This window comes from Eulemur rufifrons, chromosome 16 (genome assembly GCF_041146395.1).
Source record: "Eulemur rufifrons isolate Redbay chromosome 16, OSU_ERuf_1, whole genome shotgun sequence".
NCBI classification, from domain to species: domain Eukaryota; kingdom Metazoa; phylum Chordata; class Mammalia; order Primates; family Lemuridae; genus Eulemur; species Eulemur rufifrons.
This window is the reverse complement of record NC_090998.1, coordinates 14292297-14314557: the sequence shown is the minus strand read 5'-3', so window position 1 is coordinate 14314557 and position 22261 is coordinate 14292297. Positions and strand designations below refer to the sequence as shown.

Genomic DNA, 22261 nt, shown 5'->3' with positions numbered 1-22261 from the left:
GATATGTGAGCTATGAGACACTTTGGGGAAGTAAGTGGTGGTTTCTTGGCTTTCCCCTTTGCACCACAAGTAGAAGCCAAGTTACAAGGGAAGAAGCCAGCTCTGGTGGAGGAGGTCGGGGAAACGCATCAGATGTCTCACCTTGGGGGTATCTATGCCCCGACCTCCATTTTGTGAAGCTCCATTACAGCCATGACAGAGGAGAAGGAAAGTAAAATTGAAACTCCCAAATGGTTTAAAGGTTTTTAAGTGTCGGTACTCAGGTACTAACTGAGGAATGTTAAGATAAGCCAGGAATTAAAATGTGAAGAGCTAGGAAATAGGCTCCACCCACAACTGCACAAGTGAGAGGTAGAATTCTCTTCTCGTTACAGTGTGACGAGCCGTGCTATTACACTGAGAGTAAGCTAGGCAGTCCAGTTTTGGGTAAAATCATAGAAATTGAGGTCAGCTAGGCCTGACTTCAAAGCATGGTTTACCACCTACTACAGATGTGCTATCCTGGGCAAGTTTCCTAAATGCTCCTAGCCTCAGTTTCCCATTTGTCTTCCAGGGTGGCTGTAAGGATTCTTTGAGATAATGTGCAGGATATAAAGTACTTAGCACAATGCCTGAAACGTCCATGGTGGCTATTATCATGTATGGCAACTGTGGCTCTTGTATGTTACTTGTATTGATCATTACTTTATTTTTAACCTTTGCTTCATTTAGAATGTCAGCTCTAATGTCAGTGTGGTGCAATAAAAAGACTGAAGGGTGGGATGTTGCTCAGTAAGGGAAAGGTTTTTAGATCATACCAGCTGTTTTCTACGTAAAGAAACACTTTCTCTTCTACAACTCTGAGTCAAGAAGTAGGTGCTACGCTGGTCCTCTGTTCAGTTAGTTATCTGGGCCTGAGGACATCCTACTGCAGAACCCACGTGCCCTCAGACCTGGGAACAGGCTGGGAATAATAGCTGGGGAATGGGCTGGAACCCTCCCTATTCACCTCAGGGATGGCAATTTCTGCCGAGCTCCATAAATGTTAGCTGTATAATGCATAATTCCCTGCCTGCTCTTTAATGCTGAATCGTGACAGAAACAGGATCCTGGTTATCTGGCTGCCTTCCTGGGGTTTCAACAGCGGCGGTTTTAACAATTGTCACTCACATGGTTTCAGACAGCGGGCTCACCACCACACCTTTTTCCTAACCCTGGTTCAATATGCCGTTTTGACCACTAGATGGTAGACGTTTTTATGGGATTGCCAAAGGTTATATAACGCAAGTCTCTTCAAGAGCAACAATGTACCATGGCTTTGGCACAACTCACTTTGATTACTTATGTAAAAATTCTTTATATTTGCAAAATAAAATTAAAACACACACAAGCAATAACTAGAAGAATCAAAAATATTTATAACAAAAGGGCAAATAAAACTGCATGTAGGCACCAGATATCACTTAAACACTTATTTGCACGGCACCCCTTGGGGTCTTAAAACATTAAAATAGAATTTTTTTCTTCTTGTGAGATGCCTTTCTAAGATACCTACTCTGTGCACTACTTCTATGTCAGCAACAGCCTGTTGTCAAAGCTCATCGTGTTAAGTCACAGCCCTTCCTTCCTTCATCTCCCAGCAGTAGTTTCTCTGGGTAACACGCTGTTTTCCAAGCTCATATGACTTTTCAGATATAATCAGTAAAATGAAGGGCAAAAGGGCAGATTATCCAATTTATTCATTACATCTACATAGCCTCCAGATGTGCCCCTGTGAATCCAACATGCCACACCAAGGAGTGTTGTTACAAATGTCCCAGATTGTCACTGTACCAACTGGAGAGGCCTCCTCTGCTGCCCCGGAGGCTCTCCAAGTGAGTGTTGTGAAGCTTCGAGTTGATCGACTGTCTGTTTTCCAGCTGAGTCCTGGGCACTCTTCCTTTGCCGCAGTCAGCACACCTCCAAATCCTCCCACCTCCCTGAACCCCAAGGCCTGGGCTGTGGAGGAAGCGTGGTGCAATGAAAAGACTGCAGGGTGGGATACTGCTGGGTTCTACTCCAGCCCTGTCCTTAGTGGGCTGTGGGACCTCATGAAAGTCATACTTCCTCTCTAGGCCGCAGCTTTCTCATCTGTGAAAATAAGGAATTTATTCTCAATGACCTCTTGGCACCTCCCAGTTTCCAGGTTATGATTCTAGTGGTTCCATACTCAAGGCCACTAAAAGAGATGCCAAGGTCAGACAGGGAGCATCCGGCTTCATGTCAGCCCCCACTCCCTTCTCTCAAGGAAAAGGCTACTTGGCACCCAAAGGAAGTACGGAGTTGCTTCTTGTGGTTCTTCTCTCCTAATCCTCAGTCTGATACACTGCTCTTTATATCTCTTCTACAAAGATGTTCTAAGCTGCTTCTATTTGACTCCCACAGTTTTAGCATAATTTTAACTTGTTCACATGATAATTGACTTTGCTTTTCAAAGGACCCAAATCCACTTCAAAATATATCGAATAAATTCTGGTTCAGAATATATCAAAATTGGTTTTGAAATGCATTATTCTTTCACAGTGATATTAAACAACACCATGTTAAATATTCCAGGGAAGTAAAACTAACAACTTTGATGAGAAAGTCAGGTCTGATAGCTATGGTGATTCAAACTCTTACATTAATAACACACTCTCCTTCTCAGCTTCTGTATATAGAGCTACATCTGCAAGAGGCTGCTTATCAATAGAGAGGTAAAAAGTGGGCAAGTAATATGTATATGAATCAGGGTTATGCAGGTATTAAGGTTAGCTGTGCATGAATATTATGGTTAATAATCACATACTAAGTTAATGCTGAACTTGCTTATGTTCATCTGTGTTCGTAACACATATTATATGTGTATGTGTTTAATATATTCTGTATAGTATATGCAAACTATCTTTGCTTCCTAGCCACTCAATTAACTGGAAATCCCAAATTCTAGAATTCCTCGTAGACAAATACTACTATCTAAAAGACTAAGAAAAATTTACTGAAGTTGAAAGCATCTTTTTTTCCTTCTTCATATATAGGCTAGTGGTGAAATCTCTGAAGGAGAAAGGCTTTGTGGAGCCGGAACTCTATGAGGAAGTTACAATCTACTTCAGTGACATCGTAGGTTTCACTACTATTTGCAAATACAGCACCCCCATGGAAGTGGTGGACATGCTGAATGACATCTATAAAAGTTTTGACCACATAGTTGATCACCATGATGTCTACAAGGTAACCAGGTCACCAAGGCTGAAACCATTATACTACTCAAGGTCATCACAGCCTGAATTGGTTGTTGCCATTATTAGTCTCATCCTCTCTAATTTAACATATAATGAATTGGTGGTTGAATCCAAGCTAAAAGTGAAGAGAAATAGAAGAATTAGAAGGGTCAGAAGTCAAAATTACCATTTAACTTTAAGAAGTAGCATAAAACAAACAACATGAAATTCAGCAGGAATGAATTTCGGGTATTAAATTTAGGGAAAATGGCATACTCTCAAATCACCTCCAAAAAAAATGGGCAGTGTTTAGGGTGATTGCAATGAAGCAGAGAAGACATTGAAGTGATAATAAGTAGAACACCATATTTAAAGAATGTGTATTATGACTTGGAGGAACTTACAATTATTTTTTCCAAATAGTATTAATATTTAGAAAATGATAAGTGCTAAAGATGACTTTTCTGATAATTAAATGTGTTCCTAAAATTACATAAAGACATTCAAATTATTTAAAAATGTATAGAATTGTCACATCTGGACAATTTATATAATTATGAAGTACTTTTAAATGGCTAAAATCCTTTATAAATGTTTTATCATCCATTAACTAGACTCTAAAAACCCTAACAAAACCAGCATATGACTGGCCCCAGAAAAAGTGTAAAAGGCTAGGCTCATACTAAGTTTCCCCAAAACCCTTTTGTGTTTGACATGTGATTAACTGCTCCTGTTTAATTTCTGTGTCTTTGGAAGGGACAGGGCCACTGATGAGAAACTATTTCCACAGGTGGAAACCATTGGTGATGCCTACATGGTGGCTAGTGGCTTGCCTAAGAGAAATGGCAATCGTCATGCAATAGACATTGCCAAGATGGCCTTGGAAATCCTCAGCTTCATGGGGACCTTTGAGCTGGAGCATCTTCCCGGCCTCCCAATATGGATTCGCATTGGAGTTCACTCTGGTATGGAGTTGAGCATCTTAGCAAGTGGGAACCATGTGTACCACTGTGCATGAGCTAAATCAGAAAGGACAAAGGGTCTTCGAATGTGATCAATTTTCACATAAGGTTTACTCTTGAATTCTGCATGCCAAATTTGGGGTCTCACTACACATCCTGACATATTTAGACCCAGTCGGTAAAGAGCTCTAGGAAGAACACCTCTGACAGCACCTTTGACTCCTGGAATGATAAATAACAACCACGTACAAAAACAAGAAGTGCCAGACTTCCCATTTAAGTCACCATATCTACTATTTTGTTTACCTCTTCCCCGTTCCCTTCAGCTTCTGTATATTTATTCCACCAAAATATTATAGTATCTTAAGTAGATTAGACTATCTACAGGGGAAAAAATAGCTGGTCAAATTCCTATGATGTTTATACCCCCAGCCCCATTGCAGTGGTCCAGAAAGTACATGGGTCACTTCAAAGACCATGAAAAGTCTTTGGCCTTGTTAAAAGGAAAATTAAATTTAACAGAGTTTAATTGAGGAAAGAATGATTGACAAATTGGTGGCCTTTAGAACTGAAAGAGGTTCAAAGAACTCCACTGGGTAATGTGGGAAGTGTTTATAGACAGAAAACAGAAGTGAATACAGAAACAGCTTTGATTGGTTATGGCTCCAAGTTTGCCTTATTGGTGTATGGTCTGATGGGTTGGCAGCCTGTGACTGGCTGAGATTCAGCTATTCCTTACAAAAGTATACTCCTAAGTTAGGCTTGTAGTTTGTTTATGTACCAAACTAGGTTGCAGTGGGTTATGTAAAGACTCCTATGAGGCAGTATCAGGCCAAATTTAGTAATTTAATAGTCTTGAACATAGAGATTTGAAAAGATGAGTTACAGGTGTTATAGAAAAACATAGTTGGAGAGGAACTCAGAAGTCATCTGATTTATTCTTTGCAGGACATAAATTGTCTTCGTAGGTTCCAAGATAAGTAATAATTTAGCCATTTTTGGAATAATCCCAGGACTCCCTGAAAACTCACTATTTCCCGAGCTAACTCACTTCCTTACTGAATAGTTGAAATAGTTGTTACATAGTTTTTCCTCGTGTTAAATCACATTGCTCTATAATTTGTCATTGCTCCTTTTTCTGCCCCCCAAGCCTTTCAGAAGACTCAGAGTACAGAAATCCCATGAAATCACTCCAGGCTTTGTGGCAAGGACCAGATAACTATATTTACAAAAGTCACCCTGTATCCACAGGGCCTAGCACAGAGGCTGACAGTAAATATTTGTTGACTGAGTAACGAAATGGTGAGATTCTCAATGTGACAGTAAATGGAAGTTAAAAACTGCTGCCATACCTTGGATAGCCAGGAGCACAGCTGTGGCCTTCTCCAACCATGTCCACAGCCAAACGTCATAGACGTTTCCACACTCACATAAAGGAACATCCTGGCATCTCCCTGGCCACAGAAGCAGCATATTATCTCTTTTCTGACCCATCACAAATTACCAGGTCTGCAGGAAGGGTTAGCAGCAGGACTGACTGAACCAGGTGTGGGAGAATGGAGCTCTGCCCAGTGTCTTTTCCTCTGTGACTTGCTCAGTGCCTGAGCTGACTGCCGGGGCCCAGGCACCACCACACTGGCCTGGGAGAAGCTATTCGGCACACATACCTGGAGGGATTTAGGCCTGAGAAATGGAAAGGTTGCAAAGTGAAATATTGATCATTGAGAACAAGACATTATATCTGCAAGGGTTTTTCAACCAACAAGCCCTTCCCAGCTTTATCACCCTGCTTTTGACATAAGGAGTCACTTGTACATAGACCTACCGTCCCGGTGGGCTGGGGAGCTCAGAGATCTGATCGCATAGCTGCCTCTACTGTGCCTTCCCTTCCGTAAGGTTTTTTGGTGTTTTATTTTTGTTTTTGTTTTTGTTTATTTGTTTTTGTTTTGTTTTGCATCAAACCCGATGGTGAAAGGCTCAGGACTCAGAGGAAGATCCAGTATTTTGATTTTTTTCAATGTTCGTAAGCAGAGTATTGGTAGGATAAATCTATAAAGAAAACCCAGTTTTGCAGTTTCTGAATTAATCTTTAACTTCTAAAATCTTTAACTCCTTGCAATCATTCATTCCATGCAAATCAGCCCTTCTTTCCTACCTATTATGCCACAGTGCACAGTCTTGCCTTGGCTTTTGTTCTGCCTGTTAGAATTTCCCTGTGCCACAGGCTCCCCCAACCAGCTGCATTCATGGGGCCCATGAAATGCTTTGGGAAGATCATGCCAAGTCCTTGTCTTCTGGGTCTTCCATTATTGTGTCACCAATCCCAGAAATGCCACCCTAAAATAAAAAGGAAACAAACTTGGGCTGTTGAACCTTCAAGTGTATGGTGCCCTCCAGCAGCGTGGAGTTTGGGGTTGTGTGGCTTGACACAGTAAGAAAGCAGAGGGATCACATTAAAATATTAAGAAGGACTTCCTGCCTTTGTGACCTGGATCACTGGATGCCTTCCTGTTTAGTGCAATTGTCCGTTTTTTGTTTCTGTTTTTGTTAGGGCAAAATACTTTCTGAAAGCAAGCATTCAGTAATGATGCTTCCCCTCGTTGGATGCATCCATTTAAAGCAAAAGGCCCAGCTTGCATTTCGCATCCTCAGCCACTTCTCCATGACATTCAGGATTCAGTGTCGTGCCCCTGAGAAGAGACTTACCCATCTTCACTCCACTCTGCCGTCTCCATCGCCTCCACTGCCTGCTTTCTGTCTTCATTGCAGGTCCCTGCGCTGCTGGAGTTGTGGGAATCAAGATGCCTCGTTATTGCCTATTTGGAGATACGGTCAACACAGCCTCCAGGATGGAATCCACTGGCCTCCGTAAGAAGGGAGATTGTTCTTAGAGGACAAAGATTCTGTCTTCCAGCATAGGGCAACTGTAGGATAAAATGCACAATAAGGAGATACAAAGTGCCAGTGAGATGCAGATGATCCTTCACGTGGGCTGAACAGGAGACTGTGACAATCCAATTTTTGCTACATTTGCTTTTGTTGTCGTTTACTGACAATTATTTTATTCTTCCCTTTTGCTCAGTTTTAGGCTGTTTTTATATTTTTGGTTCATTTACAATGAATTCTGGCATATTTTACATGAAATAGTCATGACATTTAGCATAGATCCATGTAAGTTAAAAAATTCAGTGGGCTAGATAAGGACTATACACCCTGGTTCACATTCTTATTTCCCTTTTATTTGGTTTTTCCGGGAATTGGTTTTAGTAAAGAAGAATCTAGGTGTTTGTTATATGCAAAGGAATATATTGTATTTGCCTGGCACGGTGGAGGCACAGTGTACTGCATGAAGTAGATGCTCCATAAATATTGATGACAGTGATAGTAATAGAAATATATAGAAGGGAGAAAAAAAGCATTGGTAGATGTGGGTGGGGCTTACAAGGACACAGGAGGCGGGATGGTATTTTGGTAGTCTACTGACAATTGGCTACTGGTTTGTACAGGAAAAAGCACTCTGTAAAGAAAAGAATAGGGTTAGGATCAGACAGACTTGGGTTAAAATTCTAATTATGCTAATCACTGTCAGTATAAATTGGGGGAAGTCATCTGATCTTTCTAGGCTTCAGAAAGACAAAGATATAAATTGAGGATGAGATACAAACCTTGCGGGGAAGGTTTCTGGAAGGATTTGGGATGATGTCACATTAAGCATTTAGCAATCCTTTGGTACCCAGTAGGCATGCAATTTGGAATTGCCATTATTCTTACTATTGTTATCGTTTGTGGTGTGGCCATTGGGCACCCATAGCAAGAAAAGTGGTAGAAAGCACTGGACCTATGAATGGGAATGCCCTCACCACTTGTTTGTCAAAAGGATAACGGTGTTTCAGAAGAGGAAAATTTGAGAAAATCAAGACCCTGGGCCAGGCACAGTGGCTCAAACCTGTAATCCCAGCACTTTGGGAGGTCGAGGCAGGAGGATCACTTGGAGGCTAAGAGTTGGACACTAGCATGGGCAACATAGCAAGACCCCATCTCTGCAAAAAATTTAAAAATTAGCCAGGCATGGTGGCACGCACCTGTAGTCATAGCTACTTGGGAGGTTGAGGCAGGAGGATCACTTGGGCCCAGGAGTTCAAGGCTGCAGTGAGCTATGATTGTGCCACTGCATTCCAGCCTGGGCAACAGAGAGGGACCCTGTCTCTTATTTAAAAAAAAAAAAAAAAAGAACCCTGTAACCCTATAACTCTGTCCTGAATCTTCACCTTGCCCCCAATACTTCAGCTACTTCTTGGAACTTTTAGCCAGGGACCCAAAACAAAATATCAATTCCCTAGCTTGGAACTACAAACCATATCTAAAACTAGGTCCCCACAGTCCATACCACTCAGAGCTGGAATGAGACTCTATGGAGTGACACCTGGGAAGCTTTGTCACTCAGGACCCTGAAAACTGATGCCAGACCCTTTCTTCCCATGTGTGATAATATTTTTAAGTGTTCATTCACTAAGATAGCCATATTTGTTTCTCCTTGATTTAGGATACTTGTATCAGGTGTTCCTGATATCCTGAATCAAATGGTAACAAATGTGACCATAAGATAGATAAAAATAAATGGACAAGATTTTTATTTATCTATTAAAATATTTTTGTATTTCCAGCCTTGAGAATTCACGTGAGTGGCTGCACTATAGCCATTCTGAAGAGAACTGAGTGCCAGTTCCTGTATGAAGTGAGAGGGGAGACGTACTTAAAGGTAAGGAATTCACAACAGAGACGATACACAGAAAAAGCTCTCAGACACATGTGGCCCACCTCCTCTGAGCCTTAACCAGGAAAGCTTAGGAGCGTGCAGGTGAAGAACCCTTTTCTGCACTCCCCGTGGTGACCACCCACCATCCTCTGTAGGAGAAACCACCACCGAAGAATGTGAACTCAGAGGTTTCCTTTACTCCAAGGAGCCCTTTTGATATTTTAAACTCTAACAATATGTTATGAAACGCAGGCACCATTTCCCCATGTATCTCTGAGTTTTGTCCCCAGTTCCTCCTCCAACCCCAGGAGCTACAATCTGGTCCAGGACTTATTTAACTTAAGTCAAAATCCCCGTCTTCTCACTTACCTCCCCTACACTTACTGCGAGGTGCTGCTATGATCTGAGGTCACCTCTCTTGCCAGTTGCTTTCCCATTCTGAAGCTCTGGACCAGTGAATCACAAGGTGTGGCCTCAAACCCTGACACGGCATCATCTGAATGCTTGTGAAAATGCAGGCGTCTGGGCACCCCACCAGGCCTACTAAGCAAGACTCTTTGTAGGTGCAGATCAGGAATCTATATTTGTAACAAGTATTCTATGTGTTTGTGATCATACTGAAGTTTCAGAATCACTACTCTAGATTCTCCATGCTGTTCCTCACATTTGAAACAACTGCCCTCTGAAGCCAGCAACTGCCTCCAATTGGTTCTCAGGCTGCTTTCTGAAAGTTATTACAATCTTCTCATAATTGGTCTGAAGCCAACCGTCGACTGCAAGATGATTGTCTCTAGTAGCCATAATGCTTCTGGACTTTCCACTTTGAATGCAACTTGGAAAAGCTTCCTTTTACCTAAAAGTGTCCTAATATTGCATTTGTTTTTTGAGTCCCCCATACATACATGTTCTACACAGAGCATTCCCCACAAAATAGTAGTGGTTTATGGATTACCACAGTCCAAACACATCCAGCAAACCACTATTTTTGAAAAAGAGTGATTTTTAAATATATATACCCATCCAGTCTCCTTTCCAAATACAAGCATCAGCAAATACAAGGTTTCTAGGGAGTTTTCATACATTGCATAGCCTCCAGATGGGCCCAAAAAATATCACTTAATGAGTGTTTATTATGATGCATGTGTGTTTATAATTGACACACTTAATGTAGGGAAACTGTGGCAAAAGTTTCGTGGCAAAACTTTGTTGTAAAAAGGGCTAGAAAAAAATGTGGAAAATAAAAACCATTTGGATGTATTGGTGTAGCAGAAGTGTAGATGAGTGTTCTTCCTTTTCAAGTTAGAGTTCTTGTAACGTTGCTAGAATGATATTTTGAAATGTTTCTTGGGGGAAAAAGAAAACTCTAATTTGAGAAAAGCAGGTCTGGTGAATGAGAGACTTATTTTTCAAATGGCACTTGGAAATAAAGATCTGTATAGAGATAATGCAAATCATAAACAGGAATGTGTGATGGGCCTAAATATTGGCACTGGTGAGAAACACGAGGTGAAATATATCCTGGAAAGAGACCATTGTAGGAACAGTGGGGTAGAACTGAACTCGTTCATTAGTCTTTGTCGTCTATAACTCTTTTGTCTCACTAGGGAAGAGGCAATGAGACCACCTACTGGCTGACTGGGATGAAGGACCAGAAGTACAACCTGCCAACCCCTCCCACTGTGTAAGCTTCTGGGTGTGGCAGGGAGGGAGAGGGGAGTTGGAGGTCTTGGCTTCGTAAGTTATGCTATGTACAGCCAGTTTAGGTCGCAAGCAGCAATGACATATTGAATACAAGGCAAGGAACTACACACATCAGAAGGTCTAGAAACCTCCCTTCTCGGACTGCTAGAAACTGAGTGTCCTGAAAGCCTGTATTTTCCTGAGACCTCAGTGAGACAGAAAGTACTTGGCCTTGGCTGTCCTGTCTGGAACATAGACTCTCTTCTGTGAACCAGATATGTGTTCTCAGTGAAATAACTGCCTCTGGCTCTGGAGCCTTGGTCTGATAGTTGTTCTAGGGAACTTCTACCTGGAAAAGAGTAGGAATGAATAGACCAACTAAAATATGAGGAGATTTTGTCCTTATTTCATTTATTTTGGTTTTCTTGCTTTGCTTCGTTTACTGGCTCTTTTTTCCTTTGTATTCATGTTAGGATATATTTTTTAGCCGTTGCAATTTTATTTTAAATACCTTATGTCCATGAAGGTATACTTAACTCATAATTTTTACAGAAAAATATGCTATTTATTAGGCAAGAATAAGAGATAAAATTTCCTGAGTCTGTGAATGTGCTTCTACCTAATCTGCCCATTTTCCTGGAATGCACCAGTTATCATCTTGTGCTTATTTAAAAACTGATTAAATTTCCCCGCACCGAAGCACAGCAGAGCTATCATTGCATTGTAGGCTTGCTCAGGAGAACAGAAGACACTTTAGAGCTCACCTCATGCATGTCTGGTTCTCACAAGAGTAGAGCAACTGGAGGCAAAGAGGCCTTCTGCATTGCCACTCCTGTCCTCATCTTTCTGCTGAGCCACCTGCTGAAAACAGGAACTCCTCAGCCCCAAGACTAGTTCTGGGTCTTCACGTGGAGTCTGTGTTCTCCCTGAGATGAGGAAGACCCAGTTTCAGTTCTAACTGACAGGTTTCAGTTCTCCCAAAGGTGAGTCAAGGTGGAGTCCAGTTACATAGCAGTAGATGCTGTGGCAGTCAGTCACGTGGCTGTCGTCATGGCTTTTGCTATGGTTGAGAAACCCTGTCTTGGAGAGACGTAGATGCCAGGTCCAAACAGATGGCAAACTTCTAGAGAAGTCAAAACAACCTGGATCTTCCCTGGGGCCTGGGAAAACTGGCTCCTTACTGGGAATACCCCAAATTCACTCTAAACTCTTGAAACCCTCCACCATTCTGAGCCCTCCCCACACAAGATCCACATTCTCAGTTGTGTGTGGGACCAATGAATTTTCAGGGTTTGCAGCAGGTGCCAAGCATCCTCCCGGCTTTTTCCCCCTGCCTACAGTGGCATATGCAAACCTAGACCCTCCTAACCATGCCTCTGAATTCTAACAGCGTGTTGTTTCACTTTGAAATTGAAGTCGAATTTCCTGCTTGAAATATATTCTGATTATTCTACAACTACATATAGCAGGAATGACAGTTCTTTAAGTTCATCAAAGGCAAGGATCATTTTGTATTCTTTGGACTTCCTGTATCTAGCACAGAATAAGCATTCAATGAGTAACTGAACAGATTATTCCAGAGCTAAGGAATATTCTGTATGAATTGCTGAGAAGTTCTGTTTTCTCTCCCCACCTTATTTCCAGGGAGAATCAACAGCGCTTGCAAGCAGAGTTTTCAGACATGATTGCCAACTCCTTACAGAAAAGACAGGCTTCAGGGATAAGAAGCCAAAAACCGCGACGGGTAGCCAGCTACAAAAAAGGCAGTCTGGAATACTTGCAGCTGGATATCACAGACAAGCACAGCACCTATCTTTAAACCTAAATGAGGTGTAAGGACTCACACAAATTAAATACAGCTGCACTCAGGCAGTGACCTCAAGTGTCTTGAAAGCCTGCATTTTCCTGGGACCTCGGTGAAACAGGAGAGTACTTAGCCTTGGCTGCCCTGTCTGGAACATAGACTTTCTTCCATGAATCAGTTATGTGTTGTCAGTGAAATAACTGCCTTCGACTCTGAGCCTTATCCCAATAGTTGTTTTAGGGAACTTCCACCTGGAAAAGAAAAGAAATGAATAGGCTATCTAGAACTTTGGGGAGATTTTGTTCTTAGTTCATTTATTGTGTTTTTGTTTGTTTTGTTTATTGGCTCTTTGCTCTTCTGTATTCATGTTAAGATTTTTTAAACTGTCGTAATTATATTTTAAATATCTTATCTCCATTAAAATATACTTAACTCATAATTTTTTTGTAGAAAGTATGCTATGTATTAAGAAATAATAAACGTTAAAAGTCACTTGAGTTTATGTGCTTCTACCTATTCTGTCCATTTTCCTGGAACACACCAGTCATCATCTTGTACTTGCTGAAAAACTGCCTAAATTTCCTCGCACTGAAGCATGGCAAAGCCAGTGTTGTTCAGGGGTAGGAACCTCAAAGGTTAGTATCACCTGATACATATGAGGGAATTTTTGACCTTTAAATAGAGGTGTTCCCTTGGCTTGCCACATTTAGCAATTTGAACTTGTGATATCAATAACGATAATGACATAAGAATGGGACTCTGGCAAGGGTCAAATTCCGGTACTGCTCTTTTCTAGCTGCAATCAATGTCCCTAAGCTCCTGATCTTTCATCAGTAAATTATGAATCATAATACCCACCTTAAGAAGTTGTCATGAAGATTTTTTTTTGTAAATGAAACTCATTAAGTACATAGTACACTGTCAGTAACATAGTAGATTCTCAACAGATAATCTCTATCTTCTATTTTATCTCTCTCCCTATGTTTTTTTTTTTTTTTTTGGTTTTGTTTTGTGTTTTTTTGTTTGTTTTTTGAGACAGGGTCTTACTCTGTTGCGCAGGTTAGAGTGCAGTGGCATCATTGTAACTCACTGCAACCTCATACTCCTGGGCTCAAGTGATCCTCCTGACTCAGCCTCCCGAGTAGCTGGGCCTACAGGAGTGCACTACCATACTCAGCTAATTTTTTCTATTTTTGGTAGAGATGGGGTCTCACTATGTTGCCTGGATGGTCTCTAACTTCTGGTCTCAAGCAATCCTCCTGCCTTGGCCTCCCAAAGTGCTGGAATTACAGGCATGAACCACTGCACCTGGCCTCTCTATGTGCTTTATAAGTCAGAACCAATAATTTTCAAACCCAGGACCTCCATGTGTGCTAAATATACATAAGATAATTTTTTAACAATTGATTATAGAATTTTTCAAATATACATAGAATTAGAGGGAATCACTAATGAATCCTCATATATTCATAAGTTTCAAGAACTATCAATTTTTTCCCAGTCTTGTTTCATCTATCTTCCACCAACTTTGTTTTGCCAGATTATTTTAAAGGAAAATTCCAAATATCACATCTTTCACCTATAAATATCTTAGTTTGTCCTTTTAACACAGGATTGATAAAATTTTTCTACAAAGGGCCAGATAGTAAATATTTTAGGCTTTGTGGGCCGGACGGTCTCCTCTGTAACCACTGATCTCTGATATTGTAGCACAAAAGCCATCATAGACAACTGTAAGCAAATGGGTATGCTGTGTTCCAAAAACAATTTATTTACACAAACAGATGGCAAAGGACATCAGCAAGATGGTGGAATAGAAGATCCCTTGGCATCACACCCCTCACAAAAGTACAACTAGAAATCATTCAAAAACAAGAATACCACCCTGGATTTACCAGAATTTGAGAGAGAAGTAGAGAATCCCCCTGGGCCCACAAAATCAAGAGAAGCTGCAACTTGTAAGAGAAAAACCGTCATTTTAGACTGTGCCACCCTCTCCCCTAAGCCCGCAAAATGCCACACACAGAGACATGGTTTCTGAGGTAGAAGGGGAGAATTGGAGGTGGACTTTTGGCCTCCCCACAAGTCTGAGAATCTTCATAAGAAACCCACTCTGGACCCATCTCATAGGAACCTTTGGGAATGCCAGAAGGGCTCACATACTAGGGTGAATTGGGGACAAAAAATGGAAACATTGATTGCAGCAACTTGGGTGCAGATCTTGGCAGCTGCTCTAAGCCCTAATCAGCAGAAACGCCATGGTGAGGAGACTGACTGGTACCATGGCACTGCTGGGGTCATAATCCACAGAAAAGTTTGAATCTCTGGTTAGATTTCCCACAAAGCCCAGGTGCTAACATGGAGCATTTCTCTGACCTGGAAACAACTAAAAGGTCAGTGATTAAGTTCTAGTGCTCAGTTAAGTCTTCCCCAAACTGAGACACAATAGCAGGTAGTAATATATAGTTCTTGTACAGCGTTTAAGTTCTGGGGCTCATGATAAATCTTCCCCAGACTGGGAAGCAACAGCAGGCCAGTGATTAAGTCCCAATATTAAGTAGTAAAGGTCTAACACCACAAAAGAACACCTGAAAAAGGTGGAAGAAGTGGCCATCTCCTCAACATGCAGGCATCAAAGTAAAGGCATAAGGATTTTGAAAACTCAGGGAAATATAACACCACCAAAAGAAACCAACAAGGCTCCAGTAGTAGACCAAAAAGAAATAAAGACCTATATTATGTCCAAAAAAGAATTCAGGATAATCCTCTTAACACATTAATTGCCAGGTGAGTTGTATTTAACTCATGCTAGTTTTAAGCCCGGGACCTCGTGCAGCAAAACCTGGGCAAAACCCTGCAGTTGGTTCATGAAAATATTACTTGTTGATGTTCTTATTGTTACAATTAATATTGATGAATCAATTCTAAAAAAATGTGGCTTAAATGAATAGAAGTCAATAAATTTTGTTTTTCAATAAATTTTTCATTAAATTGGAAAGGATCCTTTTGTTTTCAAAGCATTTATTCTATTTTCATAATAAAACACCATGGCCCCAAGGAAAATTTTTTTTTTCTAGTGTGGCAGTAAATGTGTTAACGAAGTATAGGGAGTCACAAGAAAGCAGAGATAGAAAATTAAATGAAATTTAGAAAACAAACCAGGAACAAAATGAGAAATTTGACAAAGAAATAGAAAACAATTAAAAATATACACAGAAATCCTAGAAATCAATAATAAAATAATTGAACTGAAAAACTCATTAGAAATCTTCAACAGAATACTTGGTCAAACTGAGGAAAGAATCAGCAAGCTTGAAGACAGAATATACGGATTTACCAATCAGAAAAACAAAAAGAAAAAAGCAAAAGCGTGAATAAGACCTATGAGAATTATGGAACACCATCAAGCAAACTAATCTCCACATATAATAAGAGTTTCCAAAGGAAATGAGAGAGAAAAAGGCCTAGAAAGCATATTTAAAGAAATAATGGCTGAAAATTTCCCAAATCTGGAGAAAGATGATAGCACATTCAGGTACAGAAAGCACAGAGGTCACCAATCAAATTCAATCCAAAGAGGAATTCCCCAGCCACATCATAATCAAATTATCAAAAACCAAAGACAGAGAAAGAATACCCAAAACAGCAATGGAAAAGAAACATCACATTCAACAGAGCCTCAATACAGTTTGCAGTGGATTTCTCAGCAGGAACTCTAAAGGCCAGGAGAGAGTGGGATGATATATTCAAAGTGCTGGGGAGAAAAAATTGTCAGCCAAGAATACTAGACTCAGCAAAGCTATCTTTCAAACATGAAGGACAGATTTTTGCAGACAGACAAAAGCTGAGGGAACTCATCAACACCAGACCTGTTTTACAAGAAATACTAAAAGGAGTTCTTCAATCTGAAAGAGAAGGATATTAACATACAACAACAGCAACAACAAAAATTTAAGGTATAAAACTCACAAAGTAAGAATACAAATTTAGAATACTCCAATACTGTAATTATGGCATATAAACCACTTATATCTTATGTATGAAGACTAAAAACTATTAAAGACAATAATAACTGCAACAATTGGTTAGAAGGCAATATAAAGAAATGGAAATTGAAACATCAAAAGGTCAAAATATGGAGGGGGTGGTGTTAAAGTGTAGAGTTTGTTTTTGTTATTTCTCATTTCTTTACAATCAAAGTTAAATTGTTATCAGTTTAAAATAACCTATTATAACTATAAGATATTATATGTAAGCCTCATTGTAACTATAAAATACACTGAAAATAAATAGCACAAAATCAAAACACACTGCTAGAGAAAATTATTTAACCACAAAGGAAAAAATAGAAAACATTTACAAAACAACCATAAAACAAGTAACACAATGGCAGTAGTAAACCCTTCCCTATCGATAACAACCTGAATGCAAATGGATTAGATTCTCCAATTAAAACACATAGAGTAGTTGAATGGATTTATTAATAGGGAAAAAAAGGGGAGGGGACCAAACTATACTCTAGCTACAAAAAAACTCACCTTCGTGAGGTGTGGCTTGTACCTGTAATCCCACCACTTTGGGAGGCTGAGGTGGGAGGATTGCTTTAGGCCACAAGTATGAGACCAGCCTGGGCAAGATTGAGACCCCATCTCTACTAAAAATAGAAAAATTAGCCATGTGGTGGCATGCGCCTATAATCCCAGCTACTCGGGTGGCTGAGGCAGGAGGATTGCTTGAGCCTAGGAGCTTGAGGTTGCAGTGAGCTATGATGATGCCACTGTACTCTACCTGGGGCAATGGAGCAAGACTGTCTAAAAAAAAAAGTCTGCCATCACAGAAAACTCCAGGACCTGATGGCTTCACTACAAAATTCTATTAAACTTTTAAAGAACTAATACCAACTCTTCTCAAATTCTTTCAAAAAAATTGAAGAGGAAGGAATATTGCCAAACTCATTCTACAAGGTCAGCACTACCCTGATTCTAAAATCATACAAAGAAACAACAAAAAAAGAAAACTAAGGCCAATATCACTGATGAATATAAATGGAAAAATCCTCAACAAAATACTAGCAAACCAAATTCAACAGCACATTTTAAAGTATCATTCACTGGCCAGGCACAGTGGCTCATGCCTGTAATCCTAGCACTCTGGGAGGCCGAGGGAGGAGGATTGCTTGAGCTCAGGAGTTCGAGACCAGCCTGAGCAAGAGCAAGACCCAGTCTCTACTAAACTATAGAAAAAATTAGCCCAGCACGGTGGCAAGCACCTGTAGTCCCAGCTACTTGGGAGGCTGAGGCAGGAGTATTGCTAAGTTGCAGTGAGCTATGATGATGCCACTGCACTCTAGGCAAGGTGACAGAGCAAAAAATTAAAAAATAAAAATAAAATGGTCTTAAAAAATAAAAATAAAAATGCTCAACATCACTAATTGCCAGGGAGCAAATCAGAAGCACAATGAGATATCATCTCACCTTTCTTTAAATGACTTTATCAAAAAGACATAAAATAACAAATACTGGTGAGGATATGGGGAAAGGAGAACTCTTATACACTGTTGGTGGAAATGTAAATTAGGACTGCCACTATGGGAAACAGTATGGAGCTTCCTCAAAAAGTAAAAATAGAACCACCATATGATCCAGCAATCCCATTTCTGGGTATATATCCAAAAGAAAGGAAATCAGTCTATTCAAGAGGTATATGCTCTTTCGTGTTTATTGCAGCACTATTCATCACAGCAAAGATAATGGAATCAACCTAAGTGTCCATCAATAGATGAATAGATAAAGAAAATGTGGTAGATTTACACAATTTAATATAATTTAGCCATAAAAACAGAATAAAACCCTGTCTTTACAGCCACCTAGATGGATCTGAAGGGCATTATGTTAAGAGAAAATAAGCCAGGCACAGAAAGAAAAATATTATATGTTCTCACTCACGTGTCAAAGTTAAAAAAGTTGATCTCATGGAGCTAGCGAACTGGAAGAGTAGTGGGGAGGGAGGGATAAAGTGTGGTTGGTTAATGGGTACAAAAACACAGTTAGAGAGAAGGAATAAGATCTAGTGTTCAGTAGCACAATAGGGCAACTATAGCTCACAATAACTTATTGTATATTTCAAAATAGGTAGAAGAGAAAATGTGGAATGTTCCCAACACAAAGAAATAATAAATGTTTGAGGTGATGGATAGCCAATTGCCCATATTTGATCATTACACACTATATGCTTATATCCAAATATCACAGATACTCCATAAATATGTACAACTATTATGTATTTATAAAAATTAAAAATTAATAAAAAACGAAATGTTAAAAAAACAATATGAATGGCTTCTTTAATGCAATTTCATAAGCAAAAGAAGCCAGACCCAAAAGACTATATTGTTTAATTTCATTTATATGACTTTCTGGCAAAGATAAAATTATAGGGATGGAAACCAGGTCAGTGGTTTCTAGGAGCTGTGCTGGGAGGGTTTGACTATAAACGGATAGAATGAATAAATCTGGGGAATAATGTAACTATCCTGAATGGTACTGTGTTGGCAAACACATGACTCTATGCATCTTTCAAAATCCTAGAACTCTATACCACAAAGGAAGACTTTTATCGTGGCTGGAACCCAAGATGGAATGCAGACTGTAATAAATAAATCTATCTTTATTATATAGCATGGCATACCCTCATTGAAAAGAGTGATGAAGAAAGGAACTGACATAAGTCATTCTGGGAAACAGTATTTTGAGTGGATATAATAAGGCTAAAAAAGCACTGACAAAATACCATATTTTTATAGTACTTTGACTTGCTGTTTTATAAATATTGTAGCCTCATTGATAAATTTGTTTCTCAGAAGAGCATGGTTTAGAATTCCGAAACTACTTTTGTATGCTAGGGGCGAGGCACAGTGGCTCACATCTATAATCCCAGCACTGTGGAAGGCTGAGGTGGGAGGATCACTTGAGGCCAGTAGTTCAAAACCAGCCTGGACAACATAGTGAGACCCCCATCTCCATAAAACATTTTTTTAATAGCCAGGTGATTACTTGAGCACAGAAATTCAAGGTTACAGTGAGCTATGATCAAGCCACTGCACTCCAGCCTGGGCAACAGAGTAAGACCCTGTCATTAAAAATGTATACTAGGCTTAATTAAGTAAATATATTTTAGATATGAGCAATAGGTTTATCACTGTCAGAGAAAGAAGTTAAAAATAATCAAAAAGGAAATTCTGGAATTAACTTTGAAGAGTTGGATTGGATAAGGGTATCATTATGAATCATGTTGATTTTTAATACATGGAGAAATAAATGCATACGTGTGTATATATTAATACTAACTCTCTGAGAAGACCTAAAAGTAGTAATACCCCAATAGCAATGACCACAACTAGCATCAAGATTGCAGTTTCAAAATACCAATCTTGTCCAGATTCTTCCAAGGTTGTGCATCCTACAGGGCATTTGTAAGACCTGATGTCGGAAGACAGCCATCTGCAAACTTAGGAGAGAGATTCAGAAGAAACCAACACCACTTACAACTTGATCTTGGACTTCTAGCCCCTAGAATTAGGAGCAGAACATGAAGGAGCAGAATACTGCCAGAGATCAACTCCCGAGAGGCTTGGAGTCCAGCAAGAAGGGTAGATGAAGCGGCTTATTTCTCCTTCCTCCATATTTCTGGCAATCAGTGAGCTCCCAAGCTGCTGGAGAGCTCTGCTACCCTCACAAGCCCAAAAGCTGCTGCGGCCAGTGAACTGGGAGCTTTTTGAGAACAAAGCACCAGGCAGCCAGTGCCCTCAGGGTCACTTCCTGAGATGGTGGGTGCCATATTGCTTCTCCACCCACTATGCACTTTTGTCCTCCACACAGGGCCTCAGCCCTTCAGTTTCATCTCGCTTGTTCCCACACAAACATTTCCCAACTGTGGCCCAGCCTGTGGGAGCCACAGGGGGCTGGTGGGTCCCAGGGGATCTGTGTGACCCCAGAGTTTGAACATTCTGAGTGGGCTGCCTTTGGGAGAGGGGACAGAGATGATCAGAGTGCTAGCTTTCCCCCATCCAGACTCTTTTCCTCCCCTTCCCTGCCTGATCCATGACTACTGAGAGACAATTGAGCCAGGGCTCACAGGAACTGCTTCTCCTCTCTGTTGGCGCAACCACCACACCAGACCTTCCACAGAGAGTGGGGCTCAGACCTTTCCTCTATGGGTCCTGCAGCAGCCTGAAGGGTGCTCAGACTGTGAGATCCCTGCCCGCCAGCCCTCCCTGGTGCAACTTGGCCAGCAACTCCATCAGTGCAGGGCACACCCTGAGGCAGGAGGACATCAAACCTGCTTGGACACCCCATGCACAACTCAGGACCAGCTGCTTCTCCCTGGCATGGTCAGGGATTGATCTTCAGGGACCCAGGGACAGGCCCACAAGCCAGATCCCACAACCCCAGGTCTCAATTGCATTTCTCAGGGGCAAGGATGGGAGATTTGTGATTGGGTGAGGCCACTACAGCCCCTCCCTGGCAGGTTTGCCTACGAGCTGGGAGCAGACCTTTAAGCCCTGCTGGAGCAGATCCCTTGCCAGCTTTAACGGAGGCTGAGGGCAAGCTCACCCAACCCAGACCCTCCTAGTCCCAATCCCCCACCTGCCTCTGCTGTGGTGGAGAATAAGCACTCACCTGAAGTTCCAGGGCCCCACCCACTACCTGAGGCAATCAAGTCCTTCTCCAGAGGATTTAGAGCCAGTCACAGGACCCAGAAACAACTGCAGCTTGTTTTTCCAGGCAAGCACCACCTACTGACAGGGAGGTCAATTTGCACACCTTTTATAGCATTTAGTGATGTAATCATATGGGATATAGTTGAGCCTCAGCCCCAAGCACCACCCACTGTCTCAGAGATTAGACTTGGCGTGCCATTATCTCTTCAAAAGAAAATCCAAAAATAAGAAATAAAAGCTGCTTCAGATGAGAAGGAATCAATGAAAGATCTCTGGCTACATGAAAAATCAAAGTGAAAGAACACCCCCAAAACAAAATAATAATTCTATACTAATGGAAACCAACCAAAATAAGAATATTGAAATGACTGGTAAAGAATTTTGAATATGGATTATAAGGAAGCTCAATGAAATACAAGAGAAAATAGAAACCCAACACAAAGAAACCACAAAAACAACACAGGAAATGAATAAAAATTTCATTAAAGAAATTGAATTATTTAAAAAAATCAAGCAGAGCTTCTGGAAATGAAAAATTCATTCAAGGAAATACAAAACATGTGGAAAGCCTTAAGAATAGGTTAGATCAGGCAGAAGAAAGAATCACAGAGCTAGAAGACAACACCTTTGAATCTAAATACCAATCTCAAAAAGAACCACGACTCCTTAGAAAAGTGCTTGATTTTAAGGCTGTGATAAGAAAAATACAAGGTAAGGCTGGAGCATCTCATGTTGCAAGAAAGGAATGAAGTGCTTACAAAAAAAAGTAGGGGCATGTCAAAATGACACAGAAGCCAACCTAAAAGAGCTCTCAATAGTCAAAGTTGAAAAAAAAAAGGTAATAAAATAAATAATGAGAGTACTGAATTATAACCTAAAGAATAAAGTAAATATCCATGATTCCATACTGATATAAATACATAAATGATTACATATATAAATATATGATGGAAAGAGACAACTCTTCCTTTATAGGAGAATCCTATTAATAAATGCAGGAGAAATGAAGAAAACAGAATATGAATATTAGAACACTACAGTAATCATTGCTACAGTCAAGATCCATCAATTAATGCTAAAATGAGTGGTTAAAGTTTAGGGAGAAACAAGACATTTCCATAG

The 22261-nt window shown here is 40.4% G+C and overlaps 1 protein-coding gene across 1 annotated transcript in view; it reads left to right on the top strand.

Annotated features, from left to right (window-relative positions):
- Positions 1–12435, top strand: part of GUCY2C (guanylate cyclase 2C) — a 67202-nt gene extending 54767 nt beyond the window's left edge. Inside the window, exons 22-27 of the mRNA XM_069491203.1 lie at positions 3036–3228; positions 4009–4183; positions 6950–7048; positions 8845–8939; positions 10541–10617; positions 12261–12435. Of these exons, the coding sequence (XP_069347304.1) occupies positions 3036–3228; positions 4009–4183; positions 6950–7048; positions 8845–8939; positions 10541–10617; positions 12261–12435 (814 nt within the window). The remainder of the gene's footprint in view (positions 1–3035; positions 3229–4008; positions 4184–6949; positions 7049–8844; positions 8940–10540; positions 10618–12260) is intronic.
- Positions 12436–22261: the final 9826 nt, after the last annotated feature.